The sequence below is a fragment of the Octopus sinensis genome, linkage group LG7 (genome assembly GCF_006345805.1).
Source record: "Octopus sinensis linkage group LG7, ASM634580v1, whole genome shotgun sequence".
NCBI classification, from domain to species: Eukaryota; Metazoa; Mollusca; class Cephalopoda; order Octopoda; family Octopodidae; genus Octopus; species Octopus sinensis.
This window is the reverse complement of record NC_043003.1, coordinates 13,132,566-13,148,098: the sequence shown is the minus strand read 5'-3', so window position 1 is coordinate 13,148,098 and position 15,533 is coordinate 13,132,566. Positions and strand designations below refer to the sequence as shown.

The 15,533-nt window shown below is 37.5% G+C and overlaps 1 protein-coding gene across 3 annotated transcripts in view; it reads right to left on the bottom strand.

Moving 5' to 3' along the window:
* Window positions 1-15,533, bottom strand: part of LOC115213822 (MAM and LDL-receptor class A domain-containing protein 1-like) — a 382,250-nt gene that overhangs the window by 240,685 nt on the left and 126,032 nt on the right. For all 3 annotated transcript variants that reach the window (XM_036504533.1, XM_029782714.2, XM_036504532.1), the window contains exons 51-56: window positions 14,257-14,328; window positions 10,227-10,367; window positions 8,744-9,000; window positions 7,929-8,016; window positions 4,145-4,300; window positions 564-770 (exon numbers count right to left, since the gene is read on the bottom strand). In XM_036504533.1, coding sequence (XP_036360426.1) covers window positions 564-770; window positions 4,145-4,300; window positions 7,929-8,016; window positions 8,744-9,000; window positions 10,227-10,367; window positions 14,257-14,328 — 921 coding nt within the window. The remainder of the gene's footprint in view (window positions 1-563; window positions 771-4,144; window positions 4,301-7,928; window positions 8,017-8,743; window positions 9,001-10,226; window positions 10,368-14,256; window positions 14,329-15,533) is intronic.

Here is a 15,533-nt window from a genome sequence, read left to right as displayed (position 1 = left end):
GTCTTCTACTATAGCCTCAGGCTGACCAAAGCCTTGTGAGTGGATTTGGTAGACGAAAACTGAAAGAAGCCCGTCACATATATGTATATATGTGTGTGTGTGTGTCTGTGTTTGTCCCTGCAACATCGCTTGACAACCAATGCTGGTGTGTTCACGTCCCCGTAACATAGCAGTTCGGCAAAAGAGACTGATAGAATAAATACTAGGCTTACAAAGAATAAGTCCTGGGGTCGATTTGCCCCCGTGTACTGTAAACATGAGAGACATTCTACCATCATCAATACACAAACCTTATAGAGGCAATGTACAGCAGGCATTTTATATTCTAAATGCTGTTATTCAATATTATTCCAAAGTCATTTAATGAAATCAATATTTAAAATTTTCAGTAATTTTTAAGCTTCAATTAGGGTAGTTTTCAGATTAATTAAGTTTAGAAACTGAAAGAATACAATAAATGATGTCTTATACAAAATGAGATAGGCTTATAATAATTAAGGAAAAAAAAAATTAATTGGGTTAAAAGAATAATTTATAGTCAATAATTTTAAAGATTTTCTTACCATTCTTCATCCAAATTACTTTTGGAGATGTAAAACCATCCTGTTCACTCACATATTGGACCATTAACGAACCAGATGCTTTCCCATAGAGGAAATACCAAAATGTTACACAAACTGCAGAGTTTTGACTATAAAAAGCTGGTGTACTCATAACTGCTTTATCATCAGGTTTAAGTCGAGAGTTGCCTCTTATGTACATGTAATGACCTACAATAAAAAATATACAAACTTAAGAGCTGGTCAAAGCTTTTAATCTTGTTTTCTTCCTATAAGAGCAGGGCCATTTTAGCAGCATTATAGTCCCTTGCGCAAACCAATGCCCTGGGCCCTATAATATCTATTTATTGATATGTTTTAATATTTATTTATTGATATTTATTGACAGGTGCAGTGTGGCTGTGTGGTAAGAAGCTTGCTTCCCGACCTCATGGTTCTGGGTTCAGTCCCACTGCATGGTCTTCTACTATAGTCTCGGGCCGACCAAAGCCTTGTGAATAGATTTGGTAGTTGGAAACTGAAAGAAGCCCATTGTATATATAAATAAATATAAATATGTGTATGTGTGCGTGTGTGTGTGTGTGTGGGTGGGTGTGTGGGTTGGTTGGTTTTCTGTGTATATTTGTGTGCGTGTCTGTGTTTGTCCCCCCCACCATCATTTGACAACTGATGTTGATGTGTTTACATCCCTGTAACTTAGTAGTTCGGCAAAAGAAACCGATAGAATAAGTACTAGGCTTACAAAGAATAAATCCTGGGGTCGATCTGCTCGACTAAAGGCGGTGCTCCAGCATGGCCGCAGTCAAATGACTGAAGCAAGTAAAGAATAAAAGAATAAAAGAATGTTGTGGCTGGCTATCAGAATTGAGTCCCTGGACCTGTAAAGCCCCTGGGCAACTGCCCATTGTCCCCATGCTTTAAGATGGCACTTCATAAACGTATCTGAAGTAGTAGGAATTCTTCACAACAAGATTTCACAAAAAAAACTTTTACTCAGGAAACAACATTTATCAATAAATCTATTGCTTGTTTTAGTTTTAGAAAGCAGTTGTGTTGTGGAGTAGCGTTTTTCGTGAACTGTGTAGGGATTGAAATGGGTTTGATTATTGTTCAGTTCCTTCATTTGCAGTGATAATAAATACCTCTTGCTTAGAATTCATAATACTATGTCTATTATGGTACTTCCCTACATACGATTCAAATTTTTCAGACCAAAATTTACAAAAGGCCCAGGCGTAGCTGTGTGGTAAGAAGATTTGGTAGACGGAAACTGAAAGAAGCCTGTTGCATATATATATATATCACCATCCTCTCCCACCATTTCCAGTGAAGGGATATAATTAATAAATGTCTTGGGAGCAGCTGTAAGACCTTCTATCTATAAATGTTTTAATATCTACACGGTCTTGATTTATTTATCTCATTATGCAAAAAATTCTTATATTTAGTCATTTACTCATTTACTGGTTTCAGTCATTTGACTGTGGCCATGCTGGAGCACCGTCTTTAGTCGAGGAAATCGACCCCAGGACTTATTCTTTGTAAGCCTAGTACTTATTCTATCGCTCTTTTGCCGAACCGCTAAGTTACAGGGACGTAAACACACCAGCATCGGTTGTCAAGCGATGTTGGTGGGGACAAACACAACACACAAACATACACACACACATATATATATATATATATACATATATACAATGGGCTTCTTTCAGTTTCCGTCTACCAAATCCACTCACAAGGCTTTGGTCGGCCCGAAACTATAGTAGAAGACACTTGCCCAAGGTGTCACGCAGTGGCACTGAACCCGGAACCATGTGGTTTGTAAGCAAGCTACTTACCACACAGCCACTCCTACGCCTATATATATATATATAAAATTTATTCCATTATGTGAACACTATGTTGCAAGAGAACTTTCTGGAAATGAAGCAGTGTTTCCAGTTTACAATAACTAACTGGCAATGACTGTTCCACTTGATCAAATCAATGGAACAGCCTGCTTATGAAGTTAAGTATGAGTGGCTGTGTGGTAAGAAGCTTGCTCCCCGACCTCATGGTTTTAGGTTCAGTCCCACTGCATGGCACCTTGGGCAAGTGTCTTCTACTATAGCCTCAGGCTGAACAAAGCCTTGTGAGTTGATTTGGTAAACGGAAACTGAAAGAAGCCCATCGTATTAATATATATATATATAGTATGTATATATATATATTTGTATGTGTGTGTGTTTGTCCCCCCACCAACTGATGTTGTTGTATTTATGTCTCCGAAGCTTAGCGGTTCGGCAAAAGAGACCGATAGAATAAGTACTAAGCTTGCAAAGAATAAGTCCTGGGATCAGTTTGTTCAACTAAAGGCGGTGCTCCAGCATGGCCACAGTCAAATGACTGAAACAAGTAAAAGAATAAAAGAACCTCTACTGAAAGTATTTAATTCTCAAAGGCCAATTAAAATTTCGTAAAACTGTGGCAAGATAACGAGAAAACTGTATCAATAAAATGCTAGGCTTAATGCAGCAAGCTGGCAGAAACGTTAGCATGCCAGGCGAAATTCTTAGTGGTGTTTCGCCTGTCTTTACGCTGTGAGTTCAAATTCCACCGAGGTCGACTTTACCTTTCATCCTTTCAGGGTCGATAAATTAAGTACCTGTTGCATACTGAGGTCGATCTAATTGACTGCCCCCTCCCCCCAAAATTTCGGGTCTTGTGCCTAGAGTAGAAAACAATAAAATGCTAGGCTATCAGTTAAAGCAGTGGTTTTCAACCATACATTTTTATCTATGGACCTCTCTGATAACTAATTTATTCTGGTGGTCACCCATAGTCATACTATTTTTAAAGTTTAGTTCTATAGAAACCTCTTTTAAATTCCTATTTTGCTTTTCACACCATTAACTTGTGTAGGTTGAACAATTTAAAATGTTAGAGAAAGAAACCTGTCTGTTTCTTACAATATATACCAAGACATACATCAAAAGAAAGGGGGTTCTCAACCATCTTTATCTATGGACCCTTTTGATTATTATTTTATTATGATGGACCCCATAGCCATTCGATGTTTAAAACTAGTTTTATAGAAACTTCTTTCAAAATTCCTATTTTGTTTTTCACACCATTCACTTTTGTAGGTTGAGAAAGAAATGTTAGAGAAAGAAACCTGGCTGTTTCTCGCAGAAAATACCAAGACATAGATCTAAAGCTAAATTTCTTCAGGTTCTCAACCGTTTTCTATTAATAATAATAAAAATAATAACATCGAAAAATACCTTAGAAATAAGAACCCAGATTTGAAATTTCCCCAAGATATCTGACTAAAAGGCTGGAGGGTATATCAGCCGAAACGTTGTGTTAACAACAAACAAGATGAGGACAAATATTCATCAAATGTAAACAATGTAAATAATGTACACAATTTACTATTTTATTGCATGGACCCCCAAAAAGCATTAATTTCTTATTCCTTATTGTCCACTAGTTCCAACATAATATCTTCTGTGACATTTGAATGATTCAACGGTGCCAGAAAATTAACTCTTACAAGCAATAAGCATTTAATCTTCATAAAAATGATTACAAACATACAATACCTCTTGAAGTTTTGAAAGTATGATCTTTTGAAGGTCGTGAGGAGTGTCTTGCTTCCCAGCCAGAGCCTAATTTCCAATCAAAATCATCATCTTTCATCTGAGCCATTCTGTTACGGCTTTCAAAATTATAATATTTACCACTTCCAATAGCTGCCTCTGAAATAGGATTTAAAAGAACAAAAACAAAATTTAAGTAAAAAATTTAATCATAAGGCATGGTAAGAAGCTGTTTTCCCAACCACGCGATCCTGGGTTCAGTCCCACTGTGTAGCACCTAGGGCAAGTGTCTTCTACAATAGCTTAAGGCTGACCAAAACCTTCTGTGAGGATTTGGCAGATGGAAACTGAAATAAACGTGTTGTATATTTATATATATATAAAGCTGAAGTTGTCTGTGTATTGCAGGTTTGGTAGCCTTCAACTAACGCTATCTCCTCTGAGACCCTGCAGCGCAAGTTGACCAAAATTGAGAGTATGATAGAAGGCTTGCTCTTCCTTCCGTAGAAGAAAAAATTCAAATCGGACTATGTTAACACCCAAAATTATTTACATCAAAAAGGTGTATTTTTTTCTATGAAAATCCCTATTTTTTACGATTTTTTGACTGCTGTGTCGCCGTTTTCGTGTATTTCAACCAGAAAAATGTTCACTTAAAGACAATAACAAACTACATAATGCAAAATTTTTACCTCTCAAAAATTCCAATTCAAAAGGGTCGAAACAAACCCGAGCAACACCGGGCGATACTGCTAGTATATATATATATATATATATATATATGTATGTGTGTGCTTGTGTATGTTTGTCCCCTACTGCCACTTGACATTTGGTGTTGATGTGTTTATGCCCCTGTAACTTAGCAGTTCAGCAAAAGAAACTAATGAAATAAGTCCAGGCTTAAAAACAAAAATAAGTCCTGAGCTTGATTTACTTGACTAAAACCCTTCAACACTGTGCCCCAGCATGGCCATAGCCAAGTGACAGAAACAAGTAAAAGATTAAAGATAAGAGATAATACTTTTATGGTTAATTTTATCCTAGTCGTCATTGTCATCATAGTTGCCCATCTTTGTTTTACCATCCACTTTCCCTGCTGCTAACACAGGCCAGATGGAATTCATTTAGGCAGATTTGATTTTCTATGGCTCTGGAAGTGTGCTGTGCACGAGAAGACCCGGCAGGACAAGTGAGTCCATAACCTGTGGCCTTCTACATGGGATGGAGCCAGCCTACGTATGCATACCTTCCCTTCTTGGGACACAAAACTCTACTTGTGAAGACCTGTTGAGGCAAGTGAGGATCAGAATCGAAATCGATCAATGGAAATTGCAGATGTGTTACCAGTGCTGGTGGCATGTAAGAGAACCTTCCATTTCGCGACCGTTGCCAGCACCGCCCCGTTTCGTGTCCGTTGCCAGCCTCGCCTGGCCCTCGTGCCAGTGGCACATAAAAAGCACCATCCGTTCGTGGCCGTTTGCCAGCTCTGTCTGGCACCTGTGTGGGTGGCACGTAAAAAGCACCCACTACACTCACGGAGTGGTTGGCGTTAGGAAGGGCATCCAGCTGTAGAAACTCTGCCAGATCTGACTGGGCCTGATGAAGCCTTCTAGCTTCACAGACCCCAGTTGAACCGTCCAACCCATGCTAGCATGGAAAACGAACGCTAAACGATGATGATGATGATGATGATGCTCTCCCCATTGCTGACCATCGTCTATTTCCATGAAAGGCAATATTTTTTTTATCACCTGCTGTGTTTCCATAGAAGATTGAAAACAAACAACACCACACTTGTTTGATGGTAACAGTCATTATTTGCAACCACCACGTGACCTGAAGGCGAAGGAAAATAACCCTAACATGCTCTCACACACAAACAGAGGACAACCTTCTTTTGGCTTTTATTTACCTAGCATTCCTAAGGCTTTAGTTTGCCCTGGGCTACAATAGAAGTCATAGTACCATGAAGTGGTACTCATTTATCCACTTGTGGAGCTAGGGGTGGGTGGGCAAGGGCAGTCCTCCTTGGGCAGCACTTTTAAAGGGGCTGTAAACAATATCTGTTTTCTGTGGGGTCTGGGGGCAGCAAGAGAAGGGCTGCCCCAGATGGCACACATTCTAGCTATGCTAGTGCATCTATCTGTCTCTTTCTTTCATTCCACCAAAGGTTTTGAAAGAGTCTAAGAACAGGTGTTCCTCTATTCATCATCAGCATCATCATTATCCTCATCACTATTATTTAACACACACTCTTCCATGCTTGCATAGGTGAAGCAGAATTTGTTGAGGCAGGTTTTCAACAGCCAGATGCCCTTCCTGTTGCCTGTTGCTACCTATTTCCAAGCACGGTTTTTACTTCCCAAAATGGCCTGACACGTTTTTCATGGGAAAACTGGGTATGAACAACACCGCTTATATGACAAGGATATTCATTTACAACCATTACATGAAGCTGAGACAATTGTACACACACATCAGACATTTGACTGTGGCCATGATGGTGCACCACCTTTAGTTGAACAAATCGACCCCAGGACTTATTCTTTGTAAGCCGAGTACTTATTCTATCGGACTCTTGTGCTGAACCACTAAGTTACAGGGACATAAACACACCAAGCAATGCTGGTGGGGGGACAAACACACACACACACACACACACAGGGTGCATAAGGTATTTGAGGACATACCTTTTTGGTTCATTGCTGCATTTTTCACTAACTCTGTATAATCTTTGTTTCAGAAAATAATGATGACAGACACTCAGTTTGCTCAAGAAATGAAGAGGCATGCTGTTATTGTGGTTATAAAGGCTAAGCATAGCAATTTAGAAATAACTTAATTTTTATGTTGCCAGATCTTTCGTCTATAAAGTTTGTAAGGAGTTGGAGACTGAAGACGGAGATGTATCACTAGTATCAAAGCATAAAAAGCGTTCTAAATGCTCCAAAATCATCAGAACACCTGAATTTATCCAGTAAGTTCAACAGAACATTGACTACAATCCCAGAAAGTCCATGAGGTCAATTGCAAAAGATCTCCATGTGTCAGAAGGAATAGTCAGAAATGTTGTCCACGAAGACTTCAGATATTAGTCTTATATGATGAGGAAAGGTCAATTTTTTAGTAAAAGCAAAAGAAAATCAATACATCATATGTGAAAGGCTTTTAAACAAACTGAAAAATCCAGCAGAAGAAGATTTGTTTTGGTTTTTCTCAAACAAGAAAAACTTCGACCAAGATCAAAAAGTTAACAGAAGAAATGACAGATGGTTATGTGCAGACACTTCTGAAGTCCCAAGTGTTATGCATACAAAATTTCCTGCAACTATCATGGTTTTAGGGGTTGACAGCAATGAAGGACATGTGATGCCTTCTTACTTCTTTTCACAAGGCTTTAGTGTTAACTCTGCCACCTACATTGAGGTCCTGCAAACAATTGTTAAGCCCTGGATAGACAATGTATACAATGGAAGGCCAGTTATTATCTGTTATTATATATCTGTGTTTTTTTTAAAAAACATAAATCTGTCCTCAAATATCTTACACACCCAATATATATATGACAAGCTTCTTTCAGTTTCCGTCTACCAAATCTACTCACAAGAATTTGGTTGACACGAGGCAAGAAGACATTTTCCCAAGGTGCCAAGCAGTGAGACTGAACCCAGAACCATGTAGTTGGTAAGCAAACTACTTACCGCACAGCCACTACGATTATGAATATTTTGTTTAAAATATCAAAGAAAGCAAACCCGATTTTCTGGGATCAAGCAATGTTACTTACGTCTTGTGCAAAATCCTTCATTTACAGCAACATCATCAATGGCAATGTCCCCTCGATTTCCTCTGCCCCTGGTTGCTTCTAAAATAATCTGTTTCGAACATTATGAAAGAAAAACGTTTATTGAAGAATTTTCAAATGTAATGTCATTTTAGATCATTTCTAGCAAAACATTTTTGTCCATTTTCTGTTTATTAAAAAAAACTATTTCAGTTCAAAAGATTTGAGCCTTTACAGGTACATGTATACTAGGGTATACAAAAGAATTGTAAAAACTGAAAATGCCTGTGGTCTAAAATATTGCTTTTTTTAATTACAAGAAAAATGCTAGATTTTTGCTGAGATCAATCAAGGGCATTTATTCCCTCAAGCCCTCTAACTCCACAAATGGGGGATTTTTGTAAATCTTTTACAATAGTGGAGTTTGGTGAGCAAGAATTTAGGATTTTTCTAGTAATAATATATAGCAAGATTTTAGGCCTCAAGCATTTTCAATTTCTACAATTTTTTGAGTATACATTGTCAAAAACAATTGTTTTTGAGTATACATTGTCTGGGAGATTCTTCTTATAGTAGAGGAAATAGCTAAATTCTTTGGCTGCTATTTCTAAAAGTTCGGTATGTGGCAATGCAAATTTTTTTGCTGAACCCTAATTATATAAAGTAATGTTTAAGTTTACTGTAAATGGTTTTTTTAACATACTGAACACTGCTTGGTAAAAATATTAATTACTAATTAATTAATTAATTTTACCCTTTATTATTACATATACATATATACATATATATATATAAAACTTAAAGAGAAGGAAACTTACATTGAATGGAGATAGTGTCTGAAACTGAACCTGGGCCTGGTTCCATCGCCTTCCACTTGATCCAGACTTGGCAAATATTTGTTGAGGTGAGTTAGACCCAGACATGACATAAATTTTAAGGTCTTTGATATCACTGCCATACATATAGTAATATACGCTCACACATACCATGCCGACTGATTTGACCAGGGGACTGACCAGTCGAGCCTTTTGACCCTTTCGTTTGTTAGATGCTTCAATGTAAAGATAATGGCCTTCTGGACAAAAGAATGAAAGAAACAATTGGTTAGTAAAATCATTGTCGTTGTCATCATCATCATTGTTGTCATCATCGTTATCGTCGTCATTGTAATTGTCGTTGTCGTTGTCATCATTGCTATAATCATCAGCACTGTCATCATCATCGTCATCGCCGTTGTCGTTGTCATCACCCCCTCCTCCCACCAACACCACCACCACCACCATCTTCACAACCACCACCACCACCATCTTCACAACCACCACCACCACCACCATCATTTTCACCATCATTATTATCATCAGCATCATAATCATCATTGTCATAGTTGGCATCATCATCATCATCATCAATGAGATTGTAATCGTCGTTATTGCTATCATCCCCAACCACCATCACTACCAACACCACCACCATCATCATCGTTGTCATCGTCATCACCACCACCACGAGTCCGCTACTCTAACCACTAGGCCATGTGCCTCCACTTATCCTAACTTACTGATTCAAAAAGAAAAAGAAATACTTAAATAAAATCATTTCGATATTTCATACATATTTTTTCCCATTGATATTTGTTTTAATCCACTTAAGGACGTAATATTTGTTTTAATCCACTTAAGGACGTAATATTTGTTTTAATCCACTTAAGGACGTAATCATGGACCTTTAATTCTTAGACCAGCCAGCAAGTTACATTATTGACCAAGGTATGAGATTTCTCATTGCTCGAGTTTACTTCATTGAGATGAAGACCAGCCCAGCTCTGGCGCAGCCCTCTCTCCATATCAAGCAACCACAAGTAGGATAATTTTTCTGGGCCACGACTGAGAGGACCACGAAGATGTATAGTCCTATTCTTTTATTCTTTTACTTGTTTCAGTCATTTGACTGCGGCCATGCTGGAGCACCGCCTTTAGTCGAGCAAATCGACCCCGGGACTTATTCTTTGTAAGCCCAGTACTTATTCTATCAGTCTCTTTTGCCGAACTGCTAAGTGACGGGGATGTAAACGCACCAGCATTGGTTGTCAAGCAATGCTAGGGGGACAAACACAGACATACAAACACACACACACACACACACACATTTATACATATACATATATACAACAGGCTTCTTTCAGTTTCCATCTACCAAATCCACTCACAAGGCATTGGTCGGCCTTAATTAGTCACCAAGTTGTCTTTCATAAGCTCCTTGAATGTGATCATAAAACAGATAAAATAACAATTAGCAACTCACTTCCACCATGATCAGATGAAGGTCCAGTGCCCCAGGTTTGTGTTTTGCCAGCCATTTCACTCCAGTCAAAGTCATCTTGCGGATCTTGGGTCCAACCACATATTCCGTCGTCAAAGGAACAATTGAATGGTTTTGTAGTTTCTGAAACAGAGGCAAGTTATTAAAGAAAACAGTTAATGGGGTACCTCAGTGTGAACATAGATGCAAAAGATAAGCTGAGAAAAAAAAACCCTTGAATGGGAAAAAAACAAAACAAAACAAAGGGCTAAATTCACAGGACTTGAACATTGCAAATTAATAATAATAATAATAATAATAATAATAATAATAATAATAATAATAATAACAACAACAACAATAATAATAATAATGATAATAACAACAACAACAACAATAATAATAATAATAACAATAACAATAATAATAATAATAATAATAATGATAATAATAATAATAATAATAATAATAATAATAATAATAATAATGATAATAATAATAATAATGATAATAATAATAATAATAATAATAATAATAATAATAATAATGATAATAATGATAATAATGATAATAATGATAATAATAATGATAATAATGATAATGATAATAATGATAAGGATAATAATGATAATAATAATAATAATAATAATAATAATAATAATAATGATAATAATAATAATAATAATAATGATAATAATGATAATAATGATAATAATAATAATAATAATAATAAAAATAATAATAATAATAATAATAATAATAATAATAATAATAATGATAATAATAATAATAATAATAATAATGATAATAATGATAATAATGATAATAATAATAATAATAATAATATAATAATAATAATAATAATAATAATAATAATAATAATAATAATAATGATAATAATGATAATAATAATTGTTTGATCTTAACCAGTTGAGCATGTCCCTTTGTGGCTGATGATATGTGCATCTCTGATCACGAGCAGAAGTAGTGGAGGAGCATCATAGCCATGTGTTGAGAGGGATTCTTTGGAGTTTGAATAATTCACCTCTGGAAACATGGGTGGTTCTTTCAACATCCTTAAACAACCCGTATTCAGAGACCTTTTGAGCGGGATGGGCTACTCGACCTGAAGAAAATTCTTACTGGGCCCCACCTGCAAGGTCGTGCTGTTTATCTTGATATGAGATCACCATGTCGCGCACATATGGTTGTGATGCATGTGCCTGATGTACCTTTATCAGACGGGTAGTCATGATGGGTATATTGGGCTTCGTATATTTTATCCCAGTGTCACTTTGATGGCATGAACTGCTCTCTCACTCAATAATAATAATGATAATAATAATAATGATAACAACAACAACAACAACAATAATGATCCTTTCTACTATAAGCACAAGGCCCGAAATATTTGGGGAGGGGGCCAGTCAATTAGATCGACCCCAATAATGTACATAATTCCTCATCTCTTAAATATAGAACTGTAAAGATTGATTTGCTGACAAGAAACGTCAACAAACATAATTTTTTCCAGCTGTAGCTTAGTGTAGATTGTAAACGTTGACACATATAAACACATAAGACATTTCTTGTCTCAGGGCAGAGTAGAAGTCATTTACTCAAGTTTACCACAAGGTGGGATGGAAGCTAATGCTACGTGATTGAAGAAGTGAGTTTCATAACTACATAAGTATGATAATACCTGTGTCTGCTCACCAACCACATGGTTCTGGGTTCAGTCCCACTGCGTGGCACTTTGGTCAAGTGTCTTCTACTATAGCCTCGGGCCAACGAAAGCCTTGGGAGTGGATTTGATAGACGGAAACTGAAAGAAGCCCGTCGTATATATGTATGTGTGTGTGTATGTTTATTTGTCTGTGTTTGTCCTCCCAGCATCGCTTGACAACAGATGGTGGTGTGTTTGCATCCCCGTAACTTACTGCTTCGGCAAAAGAGACCGATAAAATAAGTACTAGGCTTACAAAGAATAAGTCCTCGGGTCGATTTGCTCGACTAAAGGTGGTGCTCCAGCATGGCCACAGTCAAATGACTGAAACAAGTAAAAGAGTGAAAAGAGAGTAAAGAGTATAATGGTGATTAATTTTAAAATTGCTTCAGAAAAAAAGAATATTATTCTATTCAATAAATGAATATAATAATAACGAGCTGCAAACAAGTTCCAATTTACTATTTTTCTATATATATATAATATATATATATATATATATATATATATATATATATATTATATATATATATAACAGTTCAGATAATATCATCATCATCATCATCATCATCGTTTAACGTCCGCTTTCCATGCTGGCATGGGTTGGACGGTTCAACTGGGGTCTAGGGAGCCCGAAGGCTGCACCAGGCCAGTCAGATCTGGCAGTGTTTCTACAGCTGGATGCCCTTCCTAACGCCAACCACTCCGAGAGTGTAGTGGGTGATTTTATGTGCCACCGACCCAGGTGCCAGACGAGGCTGGCGAACGGCCACGCTCGGATGGTGTTTTTTATGTGCCACCGACACAGGTGCCAGACGAGGCTGGCGAACGGCCACGCTCGGATGGTGTTTTTTATGTGCCACCGACACAGGTGGCAGACGAGGCTGGCGAACGGCCACGATCGGATGGTGTTTGTTACGTGCCCACCGCACGGAGGCCAGTCGATGCGGTACTGGCTACGGCCATGTTCGGATGGTTTTCTTATGTGCCACCAGCACTGGTACCACAAAGATACATATTCCATTGATGTTCATTTATTTTGATTTGGTTTGATATATAAATACATATGTAAAGTATTAGTAATTTAAAAATTATATATTATCTGAACTGTTTAAAATAAATAAATAGATATAATATAATGTCTAACAGATGATGAATTTGACCTCTGGACTCCCTCCATTTTCTTCTTACCATATAAATTAAGGGTAAAACCACTTATTACCCTCGCCTAATTATTATACTCAGTAGGGTAATTGCCACACAATAACCAACACTTGTGTATTAAATAGGTATTCTACCAGCAGTATATTGGATAGATACTATCCCTTAGTTGGTTGGATTCACAGCCTCTAGCTTTCTTTGAATTATTTACATATTTATTTGTTTATTTGTGCATTAAGGCTAGCATTGGTTACATGCTAAGAAAAATAAATTAATATCCTAACAATTTTTTAAGCTGATCACATGGAGGAATGGTGCTCATCTCCAGTTTGGATAAAAACACCATTCCTCCATTATGATCAGCTTGAAAAATTGCTAAGATATTAAGATATTTTTAGCATGAAGCCAGTTGTAGCTTTAATACACAAATAAAGAAACTCTATTCACCAATGCAGTATTGAGCACTCATTTTCATCATTCGATATTTATGTGTGTGTGTATATATGTATATATATGTATATATATATATATATATATATATATATATATATATATATATATATATATATCATCATCATCATCATCGTTTAACGTCCACTTTCCATGCTAGCAAGTGTTGGACGATTTGACTGAGGTCTGGCAAACCAGATGGCTGCACCAGACTCCAATCTGATCTGGCAGAGTTTCTACAGCTGGACACCCTTCCTAATGCCAACCACTCTGAGAGTGTAGTGGGAGCTTTTACGTGCCACTGGCACGAGGGCCAGTGAGGCGGTACTGACAACGGCCAAGCTTAAATGGTGCTTTTCATGTGCCATCTGCACAGTAGCCAGCCCAGCGGCACTGGCAATGACCTCGCTCAAAAGTTTTTTTTATGTGCCACCAGCACAAGTGCCAGTAAGGTGACACAGGTAATGATCATGCTCGAATGGTGTTTTTAACGTGCCATCGGCTTGGAGGCCAGCTTGTTGCTCTGGCCATGATCTCACTCGTATGGTACGCTTAGCGCACCACTAGCATGGATGCCAGTCTTCGAATTTGATTTCGATTTCACTTGCCTCAACAAGTCTTCGCAAGCAGAGTTTAGTGTCCAATGAAGGAAAGGCACGCATAAGTGGACTGATATGTATATATTGTAATGCTTACCTGTGTTTTTAGGTGGTATGCCTGTTGGAATGACAACATTGGTGTCCTTTGGAGCTGCAGTGTGTGGTAGTACTATAAAAGAAAACAAAAGAAAACAATATATAAATATCATCATCATCCTCATCATCACCATTGGTGCTGCCATCACCACCACCACCACCACCACTATCACCATCAATTTATGTTGGCTTTCCATGCCAGCCGCAAGTTGCCCAAGTTGTTACTAGGTGGGTCAAAGAGCAGCTTAATATTTTGTGAATTTTTGTGTATGTTGCATTGAGACTCAGCTTATAAAGTACTTTTATAGAGCATCATAAGTCTAGAGAAATGGTACTTGGAAGCAGCCAAGAAAAGAATCTAGACATTGTTGATGGCAGATACATACAAAAAATGCTAGGGCATCAAATGGAATGACTTTATCTGCAATGGACCTTTCGCAATATGCGGCGCTTGAAGACTCATCAAGCCAAGTGAAATCGTAGTTGGGGCCATTGTTAGTGCCATGTAAAAAAGGACCTTCTGGAATCGTTGCTAATTCTGAAAGTAACAGAATGAGTTGTTAGTTACTTGTTTAGCCAATAAATTTGTAAGGACGATGCTGTCACTTATCATTGGTGTAGTGGCATTGGTATTACTATATATATAATTGCAAATTGGATGCGTCAGTGGATAGGTTGCACCCTTAATTTGGGGTTGTCAAGGTAGGCATTTGTGGTTGACTCACAGATAGGCCACACTATAATCTGGGGAGCTATATGGTTCTTTTTTAATGTAAATATAACTAACATTTATGAAATACTAGCAGTATCGCCCAGCGTTGCTCGGGTTTGTTTCGACCCTTTAGAATTGGAATTTTTGAAAAGTAAAAATTTTGCATTATGTAGCTTGTTATTCTCTTTAAGTGAACAATTTTCTGATTGAAATACACCGAAAAATGGTGACACAGCAGTAAAAAAATCGTAAAAAATAGGGATTTTCATAGAAAAAGAGCACCATTTTGATGTAAATAATTTTTGATGTTAACAGCTTGGAAACTGGAGAGCCCAGGCCCAGGGTATGCTTGAACTCAGGGTAACGTGGTTGGACTACTGACATGCTGCTGCCTACTTCAGATCCCTGTGGTGTTGATCTCCATGTGTCCAACACACGTGGACATGCCTACAAAGTCAGAAAACAGCACAGCTCCCATGACTTTCGGAAACATTTTTTCACACTCAGAGTTGCTGAAGCATGGAATAAATTGCCTGTGTCAGTTGTTGACTGCCATGACACTGCGT